The sequence below is a fragment of the Pygocentrus nattereri genome, chromosome 21 (genome assembly GCF_015220715.1).
Source record: "Pygocentrus nattereri isolate fPygNat1 chromosome 21, fPygNat1.pri, whole genome shotgun sequence".
Lineage (NCBI taxonomy): Eukaryota > Metazoa > Chordata > Actinopteri > Characiformes > Serrasalmidae > Pygocentrus > Pygocentrus nattereri.
Genome location: NC_051231.1, coordinates 5,816,911 through 5,836,472, shown reverse-complemented (window position 1 = coordinate 5,836,472; position 19,562 = coordinate 5,816,911). Strand labels below are relative to the sequence as shown.

The 19,562-nt window shown below is 41.5% G+C and overlaps 1 protein-coding gene across 2 annotated transcripts; it reads left to right on the top strand.

Moving 5' to 3' along the window:
• The first annotated feature begins 1,120 nt into the window (after positions 1 to 1,120).
• si:dkeyp-61b2.1 (tumor necrosis factor receptor superfamily member 1B) lies at positions 1,121 to 18,528 on the top strand. Of its 2 annotated transcripts, none has more exons than XM_017683645.2 (9): positions 1,121 to 1,660; positions 3,209 to 3,254; positions 4,443 to 4,547; positions 5,647 to 5,830; positions 8,411 to 8,718; positions 8,890 to 9,024; positions 9,448 to 9,467; positions 10,537 to 10,738; positions 13,667 to 18,528. In XM_017683645.2, the coding sequence occupies exons 1-9, from the start codon at positions 1,607 to 1,609 to the stop codon at positions 13,879 to 13,881; spliced, it is 1,269 nt and encodes a 422-aa protein (XP_017539134.1). In that variant the 5' UTR covers positions 1,121 to 1,606; the 3' UTR covers positions 13,882 to 18,528. The 2 variants fall into 2 exon arrangements, with proteins under 2 accessions (XP_017539134.1, XP_017539133.1); XM_017683644.2 differs by having other exon boundaries at positions 10,534 to 10,738.
• Positions 18,529 to 19,562: the final 1,034 nt, after the last annotated feature.

Genomic DNA, 19,562 nt, shown 5'->3' with positions numbered 1-19,562 from the left:
TTTTTGGCCCATCAGTGAACACGTTTTATTTTTCTAATCCATTTTTAATTTTAATATACTTAGTATATTAGACCAGAGGCGGCCAGGGCCTGGAATGAAGCGTGGCTGCCTCTATTATGGAAACTGACAGACTGTTTGATGGTAAGATGCATATTAGAAATTAGTCGGCTGTAATCGTTTACCACACTAACTGATTTCGTTTTACAGTTGAATTCATGGGTGTTTTAGTATTCTGTTATACAGGTTTGTCTGTTTGCGTGCATGCGCTGTAGGGACAGCAGCCTAAATTGAAAACCACTGTGGTCAGTCAACATGATTTTTTTTATTCAGAGTTGACACAGTGCACTGAAAAAGTGATTTAACTTGCTTGATTCAAACACATCATTTCATCATGAATGACTAATAAAACGCATCACTCTTTCACACGGCACATCTACACAGCTTTTTCAGTTTACTTTCGCCACTAATCATATTGACGTACTGCTTTTTTATTCGTGAGGAAACTGTGGACGCATTTCGTTTTCTACAGACCAATCCAGTGCACCGCTTTGTCATTTTAACACAGTAAAGCTCTTTGATGTGGATTTATGTTCTAGCAGTGTGCCGCCCCAGTAAATCTGTGGCTGTTATCTGCCCACTGCATGCCCCTGATCGCCTCTTGGGAATTCCATCGATTTTTCAAAATTTGTGTATGATTCAGTAGCTGAGATGTAAAGTCATTCAGAGTGGTTTGATGTGACATGGTTTATTTGCAAAGAAACTCAGTTTTTTTTTTTTGTTTTTTTTTTTTTTACAGTGGTGGTGATGGGCACAGCACAGCACAGCTGCTTTATTTACTAACCAGAGCCACCAGTGAATCTACCTGTCTTCTTTTTTATGGGATGTTGATGATGGTACATGAACAGACAATGCAAAAAAGTTGTTGTTGTTGTGGAACACCCTTATGTATCCCTCCACCACTGATGGGTTCAAATAAATGGATCAGAACACGTTTTATACCAAACCATCCCAAAGCTACTGTACAGCACATCCATAGGCGCTTGGAGTAACTTACAAAGCACCTGTAACAGTAGAGCTTGAGCGGTGAGGAGCTTTTTAGAGGCGTTAAATTCCTCAGACGTCTGGTTCCCATCACCATCACTGTGACACTGCGTCAATGCTGGCTGTACGTTTCTCTAGAACAGAGCGTTTCACAGAAGACTGATATGAATGGTTTGGTTACCATAGTAGTGCATACACTGGAGAAAGTTGGAGGGATGCGTTGCGTTGTCTTTCATTCCTTACACACTCTAATTGCCCCTAGGTGTGGGATTTGTCCTGCGATGGACTGGCGACCTGTCCAAGGTGTCTCCTGCCTTCCACCCAATGTCCACTGGGATTGGCTCCAGCTCGCTCATCGACCCAGAAGGATGAGCGGTTCGAACGTGTGTGTGTGTGCGCGTGTGTGTGTGTGTGATTGTGCTTTTTACACGTCACAGTCCAGAGCCTTTATAAGGCGGCAACTTCGAAACCATGCAGATTTCCCCTGAGCAGCACTGCTCTGTCGCTTCAGCTGGCCTCTCCGGCAGCGATTGGCCGAGGAAAACAGGATAAAATACTAACCATCATGGCAAAGTCGCCGTCTCCACCGTGGCTGGGAGCTTTTCTCCTGCTGTGTCTGGTAAGAGCGAGTTCCTCTGTGCGTCTTTGGTGGTTGGTGTCTCTCTCCCCCCCTCTCTCTCTCTCTCCCTCTCTCTGGGGACTCCTGAGCGTCTCTCACTTCGCTTTTATCACCTGTAACGTTCTGGGTGCTGCAGCTCAAGATAAGGTCTGTTACACGTCTTTTGGGGCGGAAAGAGACCCCTTTCTTCCTAACCACGGGCTTTTAAATACCTCTTTCTTTGCGGATGTGGGGCTTCAGTTGTGGTGAATGAATTGGCCGCATGTTTAACATAGACGCCGAGCTCGATCTTCTGTATCCAGCTGCTGTTGGCATGCGATCCTACTGAATAACGAGGGGTTCTTATTTTTATTATTATCGTCTCTCATTATCATAAATGACTGACGTCATTGTTTGGCAGAGAAACAGTACCTGACGTAAACTTGGCTAACGATTTGAACCCTAACCGCTGTTTCGGGTTTAAGTGGCTTGACCTCAAGGATGAAGATCCATGCTGGCGAATCTGGGGAGAGCACGACGGTTAATCGACGATTTCACGTTGCTGTCGTTTGATCTAACCTGCTCCACATCACAAACAGCAGCCCTCTAGTCTGCGTTTCATCCATTTCCTCTCTAATACCGGCCTGCGTGTGTTTTTTTTTTTTCTCCTGCTTCATGTGGTGTTTTAAGTCATCAGTGAATTCCCAGACGTGTGATCAGAGATTATAGGTGACGGTGCACTGCAAACTTACTGGTAGGCTTCATACTCATTTCTAGCATCTACCAGTCGGCTTGATGCTGAACCACAAATAAGGTGGCTTGCTTTTGTGATCTGACACGCAGTCCTCAGAGCAGATCAATACCGGGGTCATCTGTGGCCATGAGGGGTTTTTTTTTCTTCAATATTTTTGTGTACACCATGAAGCCTCCAACTGAGGAACGCTGCAGTTATCATGTAGGTGTGTTGTGGCCATGAACCTGAGCTTTTCTGCTCTTATCTGCTTTTATGCACTTTGGGAGATGATGTTGACACCCATGGTGTCCTTTTGGTGGCCCTGTTTTCTGGTTATCCTGTGTTTTGCAATCTGTTCCTCAGAAAGGTCAGCTGCACATGATATCTTGTTTGTTTGCCTTGTCACCACATGCTTACACTCCTTGCAAAAGCAGTCAAATCATGGGTATTTTGGGGCCCCCCGGAGGACTTTTTGAGAACGATTTATGAAGACAAGAGGGGAAAGTGGATGCAGAAGTGTGTTAGTTGATGAATGGCAGTGGTTTTGCATCACCAGATGGCTGCACTGTCACCTCTTCCAGTAAGGCCCCAGTAAAACGACTGGTCTGCGGATTAATGGCGCTGCCGTGGTGGTGTTTAGTTTAGTGTTGTTAGTTTAGAGGTTGTGTGGTTTACGTCATGAGCCAGAGCTGAACTTCATTGGGGATTCTCAGAACTGCTCTGCGCTGGTCTTTCTCTCGTCGGTCACCAAGTTAACCATTAATGCATTCAGTCGAGTGGATAATGAGTGATAATGTGAGGCCTAATTGACTTTCTACCTCTTCCTCCACTTCTAGCTGCCTCCAGCTGAGCCTATCACATGCGCAACACAGTGTGAACATGGTAAGTCCAGGCCTGCTTGTTATACTGGAATTCAAAGTACACTCTCTTATTCAGTGGGAGTGTTTTTGCAAGTGAATCAAAGCCATCCAAGCGTTACAATCTTTGCATGTATTGATCAAGCTTTACTCATTTACTGAGAGGTGGGGGTTTTCCCATTTAGTGAAAGAACAACAGTCAACATCGTATTTAAGGGATTCAAAAACAGACTGACTTCCTCAGAAGGCGCAGTAGTCAGTTAATACCGTGTAGTTACATTTAGGTTAACACACAATTAGTCATGTAGTAATAACTCACATCACTGTCAGGCTGTCATGAGATTTTAGGCATATGGTTTTTTCCTCACTTCCCAAAGGCTAATCCCTGGCCGTGCTATGAGATGAGAGCCCAGGGCTCATATCCCTGTGCATGCATGCAAATTTATTCTCTTTTCGACATCACATCATGACTCGTTGGATGGAAATTCCAGTGAGTGGTATTCCACTCTCCTTTCCTAGGTATTGAGCAGATGGCGGAAATATCAGCATGTGAATACATGCTTTTTATAGACCTTTGACCTTCAGTAATGAGAGAGTGCTTTCAGACTTCTCTTTTCATTCATGCTCTACGGACAGGAAACAAAGTGCAATTTCAGACACCTGAAAAGGGCCCCTTGGGCCTCGTCCCGGTCCGAGCTGGTGCTCTTTTCATGTCTGTGCTGATCTGTATCACCAACTTTAAGGCAAACTTTAATACAATTCCAGTGTCACTTAAACAAGGAGATGTTGGTGATGTGCTCAGTTTTCTTCCACTGACCCCTCACACAACACAAAGTGGAAAATGTTGTGTTTCCTTTTGACTGACCGACAGTCAAGTGTGGAAAATAGAATGCCGCTTTCTGAGTCAGGAGCCGATGGGTCTTTATCCCCTGATCTGCCATCTGTTCACTGCCAGCTTATTTGTACACCGGTCTCCTATGTTGTATGTAATGCTTGATTTTACTGTCAGCTTTCAAACAGTCTCAGGTTTCTTGAAAATGATAGTCAGCTAGTCATTTCTAGATTGCCTCATGGCTGCACAGTCATTGTGTATAACAGATGTCAGTGTCAAGTTGTGTTATGACTTTTGATGCTGTGAGAATACCGAAACTCTGGGAATGATTCTAATGTTGGATGTAATGTTCCTGCTATACTGCTTCTTCCCAACAAACAGGCTTGGTCTTAAAGGATTGCACATGTGTGCCATGCAGTCCGGGCTATTACTGGTACATAAGAAGTGGAGTGGGCCGATGTGACAAGTGCATCCCCAGCTGCTCTGGTAAGATGATGGATGTGTCAAATCTGTATTACGAATTCACTTCTCCTCTGGAACACATCACAAATGACTGTGCATAGTGTTAAAAGTAGGGTATGCAGAAATGCATCTGAAGTTGGCGAATCCGCTGCATCTATTTAGAATAAATTCTGTTCAATTCCAACATTTTAAAGGGCCAGTTTCATAGAAAACCGCATTTTCCTTGCTTTTCTTCAATATGAGGTGTGGTATTAAACACTACGGAAGTTCCAAAAACATTCACTAAGCAGTCCACGTGCAAAAAGATCCTGTTTTCAGTGCTCGGTTTTGTGAAGTCACGTACACAAGCTCATTTACGTATTACCTATTCAGCCTACAGCAGTTTAGCTCTGCAAAGTCTGTCAAGTCATTCTGATATAAGGGGTGTTTCAGCCTGGGCTGCTTTCTGAATGAAGCAACAATAAGAGAAAGCCAGTCATATTATTACTTAGATTAGCAGTCTTAAAAAACACAGTATGAACTGAATTGTATTGGATAAAGAGAGGCTGGAACTGTTCCTATTGTCAGTATATAAAACCACACTAACCTTATAAAATGCAGGATAATGGCCCTAAAATTCTCACCCTACTGTTATACATAAGTCCATGAAAGAAAGCCTGTTGGGTTGTTTGTGTTTTCTAATGATATTCATGTATTCAGTGCCTTAAAAAAATCCAGAATCATACCAAAGCCCTTTAAGCCAGTCAAAGTGGGGTTGATTTTGAGACGTCATTCAGTTGTTGCCTAATCAAAATGGATTGAAATCATTGTAAAATTGCAAAGATTTATGGCCCTAGTTACAAATCAAGTATATCGCTGCTCTCAATTGATCTCCATTTTTCAGTTTTTGACATAATTAGAAAATGCCCGTTGTCCTTTACATCGTGTGTCAATTTTATGAAGAATGGACCAAAAGAAACGGCCCCAAATGGCCCCCAAATTGGAAAAAAAATCTGGTTCCATTGACTTACATTAAAAGTAGAGTATTTTCCTTCTCCTGTGATGTTACCAGGTTTTGTTCCGACAGCAGCGATATGTTGAATCATTGCGATGTCTTTATGGCTCTGTGACTGTATCTGTGCAGATAAGGAAAACAAAGTAGAAGTAAAAGCCTGCGGTGTATCAACAAGGCGTGAGTGCCACTGCAAGCCAGGATTCTTTTGTCCAAGTCCAACAGAGTTTAACTGCCGTAGGCAATGTGAGCCTTGCGCAGCCGGCACCTTCTCCAGCACAGCATCTCTACGTGAGCGGTGTCAGCGTTACACTAAGTAAGTATCAATCTATTCTCACATTTGTTAGCATCAAAGTCAGAAGGTACAAGTACACTTCAGGTCTTTAACCCTACACATGTAATGTAACTTTAAAAAAAATTCCGCATAATTAAATGTTTCACGATGTAAACCGAGTCAGAGTGGTTTGATTTGAAATGCTTCGTTCCAGAGAAGCTTTCAGTCAAATCTGTTCACAGTGGTGTTGATTGGAACCAAATAACCGAAGCATTTAATGCCTCCTAACACCTCCCAGAAAGATATTCCATGAAATGGTTATGAATATGCTGCCTGATGTCTGAGACATCCTTTTATGATTTGAGAACTTTTGGCCTTAAACACAATTTTTAAAACGTATTTGTAGCAGAGAGGTACATACAGGGTGCTGTATGACAAAATAGTTCCCCAAAAAAAGCATATTTTTCTGCTTTACCACTGTTTTACCACCATTAACACTACATAAAAGCTCAGAAGACACATGTAGGTTCACTGGTGGTTTTGGATAGCGAATAAAATGGCTTAATGGCCCCTGAGTCCTGTCACCACCGCTGTAAAGAAATCAGATTCTGTAAATGTCTCTACAGTGAGACTCTTCACATCTAATCACTCTGAATGACAACACCATGGAGCAGGACGATTACATTGTTTGCCAGTGATCATATATTGCGAAACCATTCTTTGAGGAATGGTTATTACTGCATGCCTGACTGAACACAGTTTGCATCTCCTCTGTTAACACTGCAAAAACCAGAGTGTAACCTGTCATGCAGCGATGTTGTCACGTGGTTGAGTAGCACTGAAGTGCTCAGCATTTCTCCATATTCACTTTCAGTACCACGGGGGTGTAGGCAAAGCTTTCACCTTCAAGATAGGCGCTGGATGCATCCGTACGCTGTTAAATGTATGGATTGTAGAGGTCAGAGATTAAATCTAGCACTGACCTCATTCAGCAAGACTGATTACATAGTGAACTGGTCAATTTTACCTTGAACAAGTGGTTCTGGGTCAAACCGTTAATAAGTGTAGAACCTTTACGTTGGGTGGAGGTTCTGTAAACCTTAAAGTCTTAAACACTCACGCATCTCATTTACAAAAATGATTCTTTAAAGGAACATTCACTAAAAGGAGCCCAGTGTTGCACTGCTGCTAGGAGTCAGTTAGCTAAACGCTACACAGTACATAGTTTTCACAGCTGAACTTCCCTGAGAAAACAGTTAGCCGCCTGGCTAACTAATTTTAGCTAAATAGCCACTGTCCATTCGTTCTTTTTGTTTCGCCGTCTTGCAAAAACAAGTACAACAGCGCTTTATTAACTAAAGCTATCTGTTCTGCTGGTTCTTATAGCTAATTCTGCTAATGTAAGCTAACATTTAAGGTGAGCTAACTAGTTTACTTGCTAGTCGTGGGCTGGAGGTTAGGGAACCAGCCTCGTGACCGGAAGGTCGCCGGTTCGATCCCCAGAGCCGACAGCACACGACTGAGGTGTCCTTGAGCAAGACACCTAACCCCCAACTGCTCCCCGGGCGCTGCGGATTGGGCTGCCCACCGCTCTGGGCAAGTGTGCTCACTGCCCCCTAGTATGTGTGTGCTCACTAGTGTGTATGTGGTGTTTCACTTCACTGATGGGTTAAATGCGGAGGTGAAATTTCCCCATCGTGGGACGAATAAGGGTCACTTAACTAACTTCACTTAGTTAGCATAGGTAGCCTAGTTAGCGTGCTGAAACCGTGAGCAGTCCATGTTCTTTCTCTAAAGCAGTCCGTTAGCTTATAGTAATGATTTGAGTAGTATTTCAAGAAGCAGATCATTTTCTTTATTAATGCTCTTACGTCAGGAGAATAATCGGCGCTGTAGGCATTTTTACTACCCCTACAAGTAAAGATAGAGGAGATGCTGCGTAAATACATCAATCGTTCTTTGAAAGACGTGATTTTTGCTTTGATCAATGCAAATTCTAAAGAACATAATGAAGCTAAAATGTGTAGTAGATCAGATCCACTCTTCAAGTTTATCAGCGAGGCACAGCTGCATTACTGGCTGTTGTAGATAAGCTTTGTTTTGCGTGTTTCCACTCTTGTGGCGCAAAAGTTTTCTGTGATAAATCTGCAGCCTCAGAAGCCTCTTTGTGATCTTTCATTGCCAGGAACAGGATTCGGACGTAACACCTACGTCTAGATCAGGCTTACTGGGAGTGAATGATCTTGCTTATGTCTCAAGTAGGACTTTCAGTTATATCAAATTATTTTCATCCGATTTTGAATCGTTGGGTCTCTTAAAAATGCCAAATGGACGTAGCAGAAGGAGAACAAACTATGAATAGACTTTTAGAGATTCCAAAATGCTTTATTGGAAAACGGACCGGTCTTGAAAGCTTTTAATAAGACTTCCATGAACAGACATAAAAACACTGTAGCCAAAAAAGTACATATTAGCTCTGGTATGGTAGGTGTGTTCTGTTTATCGTCCATACAGATTGCCAGCAAAAATGCAGATTCATTCATTTTTTTTTAAAACAATTACATTTTAATTCATTTGAGGCCTAGTTTAATGTCCACTAACATGGTTTTATGTCCCCCTCAGTTGTGCCGAAGAGGGGAAGGTGGTACTGAGAGAAGGTTCGTCCACTCAGGATCGAGTGTGTGCCACGATCCCAACACCTACCACAGGGCCCATGAGCACATCTACACCCAGAGCCACTAAAACACCCACCATCACCTCTGCATCCATGACCACGTCTAAACCTGAGACTGTCCCCTCGGTCATCTCCGTAACTACAACTGATGCACCGTCTGCCACTGAACCCATGACCACATCTACCCAATTACAGGCAACCTATAGTGTTCTCAGTCCTGTCCCACGCCCTGGGGCCATCGTCACTTCAAACCCAGGTACAAGAAACAAGTCTTAAATGTTTGCATGTCTTTTTTTTTTTTTTTCTCACATATTATAACTGTATACAATGTGCTTTCTTGGGTGTGGCATGAGCAGTCTCATCCTGTCACTGACTAGAGGGCTCTCAAGATCACAAGTTGCATTTAATGCATCTTTTTCTCCATTAGGTGTCCCTGTTCCTCTTCTGGCATCTCTGAATTGGCTTTTTATTCTACTGCTGATCGTCTTCTTCTTGCTGGTGCTGACTTGTCTCTCCATGAGATGCAAAGGCAGAACCATAAAGAACAAACTGCGTTGGCCAGGTATGAAACGATAAGGTTAAAAACGCAATACAGATCCACAAGGCATATGCTGAGAGATGTCCTTGTATGACCCTAACCACACCCTCCTGTCTTGAATGAACCTGAATGCAACAGTGCCTGTGCTGGAATCCACCTCAGTGCGCCACTTACTGTAAACCACACTGCATCTGAACTCACGTGTTTTCATTCCCATAATGTCTCAACTAAAGCAAATATTCAGACAGTTTCAGAATTACAGCCTAATGTGTGCTTATGAGAGAACCTGAGAAACCACAGGAGAGCTTCAAATACGGCACTTAACACCGAGGCGCTCCTGTTTTATTGAGCTATCACTTTATGACAATGCAATATTTAAATTAATCATCGTTTATGAGAATAGGATATGATGGGAAGAGTCTCATTGTTCTTCTTTTGTCTCTTTAGGTCTCACACTCAGGAAATATGTGAGTAGTTTCTACTGGTCATTACACAAATTGTAAGAGGATCCGGTTTGTTTTCATGACACACTTTTAATTTATTATTATAGGTGTAAAAATGGTGTTGATTATAAAAAATATTTATGAATTGAATTTTTCTGGTGAAAATATTTTTGGGCTATTTTTAAAGGTAAAGCCTTCCTGCCAAAGTGTTATATTGTGTAAATAGTTCCTCCAGAAAAAAAAAAATTCTAATCTAAATTGCAGGCAGAATGCCATATGCAAAAGTTTTGAAGCCCCTGCCCAAATTACACGTTTAATATGTCACTACATATTAAACGGGTCTTCAACAGAGAACTCACGTCTGCACATTTTAATGCACAGTTACTGTTTATGTGCTGAAGTTATATTCAAATTGGCAAAAAATGAAACGTACCCTGTGCAAAAGCTTGTAACAACTTTATGAATTTTAAGTTATAGCGTTCCGCTGAATCTGGTCGGACTTTGAAATAACTTTGAGTGATGCTAGACCATAATTGTGTTCCTTACACACTGATTTGCAGACTTTGGGTTGCATTTCCTTTAATGCATTAAGGGACAGAGATGTAGTCTGGCCTTCTGTCTTTAAAAGCGTGGCTAAAATGAGGCTCCACCTGTGAAATAAAGCTCTTTGTGTTTCGGTAGTGACATGAAAACACATGTGATAGGTCTAAATGTTTAACTGCAAAAAAAAAAATCTTCCCTTTTTTCACAAGTGGAAATTTAGTGGTCAGGGCCACCTCACAATAGAAAGTACCCTATATTTGATGACTTTGTATATGTTTAGTTTGTTGCTATCTCAGTTAAAGCCTTGGGTTTAAATAGATGATAACAATCATTTTAAATGTATAGTTAAATATTTGATATATATATGAACAATTTTTACTGTCGGACAGTGGCTTGAAATAATTTAGTGTGTGTGTGTGTGTGTGTGTGTGTGTGTGTGTGTGAAATATATATGCATTCTACTCAAATTTGAGTTTATCATCATCACACATCTCGTATCTCCGAGCCAAATTTCATGCTTTGCTTTGTTGTCCTTCTTTTGCTCCAGCAGCTGCAGCATTTGCAGAAGCCACAGCCAGCAGTGTCTTCCTCAGTCAGCGGCTGCCCTGAAGTGGAGATGCAGATACCTTTGGGCAGTGACATCACGAACAGTGCTAGAAGTCAGGGCATGGGGCCGGGCTTCTGCCCTGGGGGCAGTCAGCAGGTCACCATGGATTACAACGGCAAAGGGGAGAGCATCAACAATACAGTGGGTGAGGAAAGCTTTTCACATTTAACAATGGTTCTTCTGGGTTTATATAGAACCAGGAACACGCAAACTGTTCGCACGATTAAAGCACTCTTTGCATCATGGAAAGATTAATGGAGAACGTATATGGTTCTGTATAGAACCTTTTTGAAAAAGTTTCTGTAGAAAACCATATAAAACACATTGTCCATCAATCTGGAGAACCATGGAGCGATGCAGAGAACGCTTTAATCATGCACTCATGGTTCCATATAGAACCTCTTTCTTTATCTAATAACCCTTTAAGAACCTGACTGAGGATCTTAGTCTTAGCTTGTTTTACGTGGTCTTAATGTTCTGTGTTTATTGTATTTTGTTTTCTTTTTTTTTTAAATCAGTTGTTTTTGTTTAATATTTTATTGTGAAGCATTTTGTAGCCTTGGCTGTATAAAGTTTACTTGCTAACAAAATACTTGATTACACTCCCCTGATAAAAACTAGTTTGTCTTTAAAAAGTATCAAACGTGTTTTAAAATGCAGTATTTTAAATCAATATGTTAAGTATGTAAATAAATGAAGTAATTAAATATAAAATATATAATATTATAGTGTCACGGGATGTTCTGCAAAATAATATGTAGGCAACTCTAGACTAATGTGGTAAAATACTGTATATCGCTGTTGTTGGAGGTTTTTCAGTTGACGACATATTTTGAAAGTGCCTGCTGTTCTTTACGTTGCTTCTAAATTTCATGATGAATGGGACAACAGAAATGACCCCGAATTACTTGGAAAAAAGTCTGGTTCCATTGACTTACATTAAAAATAAAGTCGGTTTTTTTCTTCTCCTGTAAACTTACCATTTTGGTGATGTGAGGTTTTGTTCCAACAACAGCGATATGTATTTTACTAATTTTACTGCATTTTTAATCATGTAAACATTAAATTTCTTTGTAACATTAATCCAAGTAGATCTAGTCTTTGTTTCTACATTTCAGAAATGTTTATATTTTGGCATTAGCCTTGGCAAAAATCAGTATCTGCACAAAATGCCCATATCGGTGCATCCCTGACTGTAAGTAAGACACCATCCGCTGTGTTTACTTTCCTCTTTCCTGGAATCATCTTTACAGTTAGCTAAATGTGCCTGCATGGAGGATTATTTCAATGTGTCTTTTTCTGTGTAGCACTTCTAAACAGATTAGCGTGACCTTAACTTCATCCTTGTAGTACAGGTGTGTGCTGTTATGGGTAAGAATGGGCAATAATTTCATTCTAGTCGTCCATAGTACTGTATTTAACAGGCACATTGTGTAAAAGACTCAATGGGATGAAGAGTTTAAGAGAACTTGTTGACCTTCGAGACGAAGCTTGTTTCACTCTAATCCCTTAAGAAAAGAAGGCCTTGTGACACGGTAGCTCGACTGTGTGAAAGTATGGGTCGTGCATTGTGAGGTGTTTTTTTTTTTTTTAAACATTATCTTCATCTTGCTCTTTGTACTGGTCCCCGTTTCCTCTTCCACTTGTTTTGTTATCAATTTTTTTCCCTGAAAAGCTGCACTGCCCAGACACATTTCCTGCTTTAGCAGCCAAAACACACGTTACATACAGTGTATGAAGATGAACTGCGGAGAAATTACTCAGCAAGTTGAGGAAACACTGAGATAAAAACGATGGTGTGTGTGGTTTTGCGTCAGAACTACAAGGTTGAAAGAAAAGAAGTGAAAACCTGTAGCTGACAAAAAAGGAAGAGGTATTTAGAAATACATCACACAGTGTGCTAGACTTTCTTAACATCTCAGCATGAAAATTCAATACCTTTTAGCTTATCTCAAGATACTTATATCCTGCCGCTGTGGTAGATATAAACCATAGTAACTCAATTGAGGCCGCCACTATTACTCTGTTTAAAAATAAATACATATGAGCTGGATTATCTTAAAATAACAGCTTCAAAATCATTTTGATGGTACACTGACTTTGGCATCACTGTCATTGCCGCTGTGGGCCTGGAACACCTGCTATAGTGCTATGTAACTTTGGAGGAGCCAAGGCCTTTCACGAGAACTGACCGAGACACTTTACGGCACCATGTCACACACCATATGGATCTTCAGCTAAATGTAAGAAGTAGCTCAGGTTTCCTAGCATGGGCTGCATGGCAGGGGCTGCCAAAAGGCAGAGGAAGGAAGGAAGGAGAGGGAGTAACCGACCAAGAGACCGAACAAGAGAAAATCTTGGACACGCTTTTACTTGTTGGTGAGCGCTAAAAGACAGAAAAAGATGCAAGACAATCTCATGACTAGCGGCATCCCTGTTTCACGGAGTTTTGTAGTTTTTCCGGATACTGTAAGTCATCTAACCTCAGTCTGGTTTTTGTCATTGTCACGTCAAATAGGCCTTGAAAGTTTACAACCTCCTGTAATAAATCTTGTAACATGGTAAGTCAACATGGTTGTTTCTCTTCTGATGTGCTGAATTCTGATCCCTCCCCCACTCCCCCGGCAGAATCGACTTCCCTTCAGGCATAAGGATGTTTCAGATAACACATCGCAATTTCAGTTACTTACACATAGAAACACTTGAAATCATAAGTGTAGTCTGTAGCGTCCATATTCCCACGTGACTCATGTGTAGGGGAGTCTCTGTCCATTTTCGCTTATCAACAAAGGCATACTGGGGGCTCAAGGTGCGATTTGTGTTTATGACAGTGGTGTAAAAGTGAAATACACTCTGCAACTGTAGGGGAAGCACACAAGCAAAAAATACCCAATCTCACACAGTGCTGCCTGAGTATATGTGGCTGAGCGTGTTCTTTTGTGTGCAAGGATGACTAATCCTCACTGAGTCATTTCTGAACAAAGGAAAACCTCAGATTAACTGTTGGACATGCAGATTAGGAGCTGAGTCACCTTCTTCTGAAGCCTAATCTCTTGTTCTTTTCCTTTTGTAGGATCGATTTTCATTTACTCTCCCGGCATGGTCATCCTGGGCTCCAACTCCAAAGAGAAGAAGGAGGAAGTACCGGAGAGCGACGAGAGCGTTCCACTCATGGGTGTCCCGCAGCAGGAGTCCAGCTTACACCCCCAGGACGACTCTGTTGGGGTGGGAATGCAAGAGGAATTTGGCAAAGAGCTGAGCTTTCCAGTCCCAGCCACTAGCAAGTGAGAACGCTCGGGTACCAACGTGGGTATCAAGGAACAATACACGTCAGGACGGGCGTCTGTTGTCTTTATTATGGGCCGCTTACCCAAAGACAATGTGGAAAGCCCGCGCTGATGAAGAGAAGACTCTCAGAAGACCAGAACGAGCAGCGAGAATGTAAAAGTGCTGTGTCTTCTTGTACAACACTGCTTGTTGATGAGATGTGCTGAATTTGTGAAGGTGCATTGAATTTGCTTCATTCAAATGTGTCATTTCCACATTAATGATGTTACGATATGTCCAAAAGTATTCTAAATAGCTTAAAGAGCACCCACTGCTCACACAGGCATTGAATTGCACACGCAGCTTGTATAATCTACATAGAAAAGCTTTGCCAATAGAATAGGTTGCTCTGGTGCAGCTGCACATGAGCCTAAGGTCACCGTCCCCAGTGAAAAGCATTGGCTAGAGCTGTATATAGCTGCCAGCACTGGGCTGTAGAGCAGCGGAACTGTTTATCAGAGTAAATGAGCTCCATCCAATACCTAGGATTAATCAGAATGATCACCCATCAACATTAACTGACCTCACTCATGCTCTTGTGGCCTAATGCAATCAAATCCTCACAGCAGTGTTCTAAAATCTAGCGTAAAGCCTTTCCATAAGAGCAGAGCCTGTTTCTGTAGCAATAAATGGGAATCACCCCATTAAAACCCTTGATTTTAGATGACTTTTGGACATGTAGTATATAATTCATCAGCACAGTTGTATTAAAATGTATTAATATAACTCTTAAGTTCACTAAGCTGAACCGTGAAAACTGTGTTGATGTGATCTCTATCGTTGATGTGGAATGAATGCACACGTTTGAATAAACTCAATTCAGTGAGTAACTTTTCTCAGTGAAGAACCTCTGATGGTGACTGTGTCTTTGTGTGTTCAGTAGATAGATACACTGAGTTTCAGTGGTTCAGTGGTATGTTTTTTTTTTTTTTTTTTTCTTTTTTTTTTTTTCTGTTCATTCTGTAGGAGGGAGTGTGAAGCACAGTGAAGGTGAGAAAACTCCCTGGCTGCTGAAAATCCTACACTGAAAGAAAAAAAAAAAGTGATGCATTGAACTTATTTCAAACTGTCATAATTTCCACATGAATAAAAGATTTTACATCAACACAGTGCCAGAAGTAAGTGAACCGAAAGATGGGGCACGTTTTGTTCACGTGGAAATAACATACAAATCCATTTGAATCAAGTAAATTCAAGACATCATTTATTTTTTTCAGTGTACGCTCAGGTTAACCCAGACACATGACCTTTATATGTTTGCGCTCTCACAGTGCAGAGTGATGTTCTTTATGATCAGTAGATCATGCCTTTACATATGAGCTGGACAGATGAAAGTAGATCAGCGCACTTGTCTGAGGAGTGTGGGCGTCTGAACAGTATGAAGGCGAAGCTAAAAATACCTCAGCATCGGAAAATATATACCAACTTACATGACGGGGGGCAGTTGTGTAAGTGGCCTCACTTAGGTCGGCATCTCCCCAGCTCACTTGACAAATGTGGGTTGTACATGTCCTAGAACACAGGCCTGTAACGTGAGCCCCCCTGTTGACACTTTCATTATCACTCGTCACCGTCTGGACATATTTCTCAACGCTTTCTTGTATTTTGTTTCTTGTAAAGTACATTATGTGTAATGCATATGTAGTTGTGTGTATTGTAGGTCATGATTAGTAATTAATTTCTACAGGACAAGTTTCTAGCCTCTCTTTATCCCATAGAATTAATATTTCTTTTGTTACTGTTCCTTTAAGACTGATGTATGTAAATGATCTCTGTTGTGACTGACTGTCATGCATTGTGCCTAAATCGACAAGAAGACAAACATTCCTTATGGCCGATGCATAACTGGTATAACTGCTATAGGCTAAAAAAGTGGATATACGCAAATGCTTTGGTTTTTGTGACATCACAAAAATGCTGAATTCAAAACAGGCTGTTTTTGCAGCTGTATATGGACTGTATGAGCCAGGAATTGAACACTTCTGAGCAGCTTTTGTTTTTTTCACAAGTGACAGGCGTATTTATAAAAATTGGCATGTTGCTTGCAGCAAGTGCCAAAACACAAGGGTGATTCAAAAAGATTTCAAAGTGATTTCACTTACAGAACAATGCAGTGAACTGTGAATGGTTTAGTTGAGCGTAAAGTTTATTATGTAATTGTACAAGGTCTCAGTCTGAACCTCCTCCAGCTGTACGGACCACATCAGCGCCGGAGTCAAACTCATCCCATGCTGTATTGAGCATGTCGGGTGTCGCTGCACTCACAGCTCTTTCGATGCGATTTCGGAGGTCATCCAGTGTGGAACCAATGAGGAACGCTCTGAGCTGTTGGAGGTTCACTGCCAGCAAAGTCATGTTGCACAGTTATGACAGATTCACTCTTATTGAAGTGGAGAACGCAGAACACGTTCTGCTCAGGGGTCTCGTCTCCTCGCCGACTGAAGGGGGCCGTCTTCCAGTGACGGCCAGAAACTCTATGGCCCCCTCTTCCAATTGGTATGTGATTGGTTCCTAGATGCCTCACTGTTGAAAAAACATGGCACTTTGAAATCAGATGAATCTTTTTGAATCACCCTTATTGACTGTGATCTTAAAACTTTGCTTTGTTAATGCTTTCTGCATTGTTTTTAAAGGCCACGCTGAGTAAACCATGAGTACAGAGTTCCCTCCCCTCTACAAACTGTGGTTTGGCGATGTGGGGAATAGCAGCGCAGTCGCCGCTTCTGCTATAAAAGATGGAAAAAAATAGAAGAAGAAGTGATGCCACCGCCCTCTGTGGTTCAGAGTCCAGGAGAGCATAATTGGCTTTGTTTTTTCTGGGTGGGCAGGATGGCCCTCCCTGTCTCCCTCACTCAGCGCAGTGCTAACTGACACAGACGTCTGTTAGCTGACATAACAGCATTGGCAGTTAGCGCTCTCCTCCAAGCGTGTTGAGGTGTTAAATGATGGTGGCAGCTGGAAAAGATATGGTGGCGCTTCATGTGTCTCGGAGGGAAGCACATGCAAGCCTTCACCCTCCCGGCTTTTTAGCACTGTGTGATGGGCACTGGCCACTGACTGCAGCTTACCACTTATAGTGGAACCACTTTTTTGGCAAAAGAATCTGCCTGTGTTTAAAGTTTTTCTTCTGTGTTCTACTTTTTGTTCTTTTTTTTTACTTTGCAAAACTGTACCGTAGAAGCAGTGGAGCACTTGAAGTTGTGTGTTAACGCACACACTCTCTGTTGTGCTCTGTTGCTTGAAAATGCTACCTTAGTGAAGGCATTATACTTTTGGGGTTACAAAGTAACACAAAGTAATTTCACGTTCTGTGATATGTTTATAGTAAATGACAAAGATGATAGACATTCAAGGCAATACTTGTAACATATGAGACAAGAGTATATCATGTGTCAGATTATTTTGTACAATGATTATTAAGTATGTTTTATAACATGTCATTGTTAGTCAGTGTCTAACGACACAGGCACCTGTCCATATCATAAAAAGTACAATTTTGTTTTGTTTTTAGGGCACTTTGCAATGAATTATTGTCGTGGGAGTGACTGGATGGAGCATCACCTAGTCAGGAATACAGCAGGGAGCGATCGCTTGGCTCAGTAGTGCCGCATAGTGCCTTAAAAGGGAGCCTGGCCACTTCCTATTTCTCCCATAATATCAGAAACATGACTGCAAATCTCTAAAGGGTGCCCGTGAGCATGTCTGAAATGAATGGGGGTGAATGGCGATGCACAACAGAAACTGAAAGGTGTCTAGTCGTGTGGGAGCTTCCTTTAATTTTGGAAAATTGAAGGACATATTTTGCTTAAAAAGTTCTCTTAGAAAGAGAACTTGCCTGTATTTTTTTATTTTTCTACAACAAACATTACTGCTACTGAGTGCTAAATGATTAGCATTACTTCTACTGAGTGCTTATTGGTTGGCACTTTTGCTACTGAGTGCTGATTGGTTGGCAATACTGCTACTGAGTGCTAAATGGTTAGTCAGATTTTCCACAAAAGCTCCATAGGAGCCCATTCATTTTGGACTGACTCCAGAGCACCTGACAAACCTGGAATTAAATGGCAGTTCAACTCGCTGGACAGTCTCTGCTCACGTCACCCACCGAGCTTCGCCTTTCGTCTCAGTCCATGGCCGACTAGAGCTCCCTTGCTGTTGTCCTCTGAGCTAGGCAGTGGTCAGTTCGGTTGCTTCACCGACATCTCCGTTTTCTTTTTGAAATATGATGTGCAAGTTGTCATTTTAGGGTTTCACTCAAGCAACGTAATAAATGTTGACAATCCGTCTGTCTGGGGCGTTTTGTGAAATCTGTGTCTTGTTGGTATATTAATTTGTGGCAAAGTCTAGGCTGGCACTCCAGATCTTCGGGAGTGTAGGCTGACAGACTCACGTATGACTGGGAATAGAACCATAAACAACACTTTCCCATTATTAGTTATCTTTGCTGATAACACGGAATTTTAAATTCATTTCCAGCAATGGACGAAGTACAGTCTCCCTGTATGTGAGTAAAAGTACAGCTATGCTTGTGTGTGAAGGGACTGAGCACCAAAACTAAAAGTCTGTGGAGTTACTGTAGAGGTAAACAAATAAATCTGCTTTCATTCACGTCTCCTCTATACAGCATTCATCACAATAATACTGTATAAAACCTGTAGTAACTCCGTACATCCATAAGGGCTTAAGTACATTCACAGGCCAGTCCTGTTCTACTTCTACTCAAGTACAAATATACAGGTTTTCTGAATTTTGCTGCTGTTGATTTGATCAGTGTTTGTTTACTGAATTTAACATATTGGATAAAGAAACAAAACATAAAATGTGGCCTGTGCAAAAGTTATAACACATATTACATTTGAGTTTTGTTTTCAATTTTAGTTTTGTTTAGGGTTCGTTTATAATAATATGTTAAATTTAGCTAATAAATAAAATGTGCACTAAAATTGAAATGTCGTATTAATGTTTGTTCTCTATGGATCCCCTGACGGGATGCAGTGTATTTTTTTTTAGTTGCGCGACAGACACTATGTGGTGAACACTAGATACTAGTAGGTGCGCAGCAGATTCTGTGTGGTGAACACTAAATACTATGAGGCGTGCACTAGATAATATTAGGCGCGCACCAGATACTATGCAGTGAACATTAGATACTATTAGGGCCGCGCCAGATACTATGTGGTGAACCCTAGATACTAGTAGGTGTGCAGCAGACACCTGATAGAATCTGATGAGCACCTAATAGAATCTAGTGCTCACCACAAGGTATCTGGTGCACACCAGGTTTTTACCTAATAGATAAAATACATCAGGCACCTTCAGGGGCTCCGCAGTTCTCTGCGGAGGATGTCAATTTATTTTCACTCAGAAAATCAACAAAACATGTAATCTAATCTAAAAATCTAAAGTATTCAAACTTTAGCGTATGAATGTCTTTAGAATGTTCGGTGTAATTTAAATTTTTTCTCAAGTAACATTTTACCAAGCGCATTTCCACTTTTACTCAAGTACGGAATGACTGTACTTGCTCACTGAAACAGGGGAAGCTGTTGTGGAAGTGTGAGTCACACCCTGTTTGTGTTTGTAAGGAGAAGAAGGTTTTTTTTTTACGAAAACGCCAAGCCACAGCGTTTGGCTGGCCATGG

What these genes read in the sequence shown, in the direction of transcription:
- si:dkeyp-61b2.1 (XM_017683644.2), top strand. Translation starts at nt 1,607, where the DNA reads ATGGCAAAGTCGCCGTCTCCACCGTGGCTGGGAGCTTTTCTCCTGCTG. An exon ending in CTTTTCTCCTGCTGTGTCTG is followed by an intron (nt 1,661 to 3,208) that starts GTAAGAGCGAGT and finishes CTCCACTTCTAG; the next exon opens with CTGCCTCCAGCTGAGCCTAT. An exon ending in CGCAACACAGTGTGAACATG is followed by an intron (nt 3,255 to 4,442) that starts GTAAGTCCAGGC and finishes CCCAACAAACAG; the next exon opens with GCTTGGTCTTAAAGGATTGC.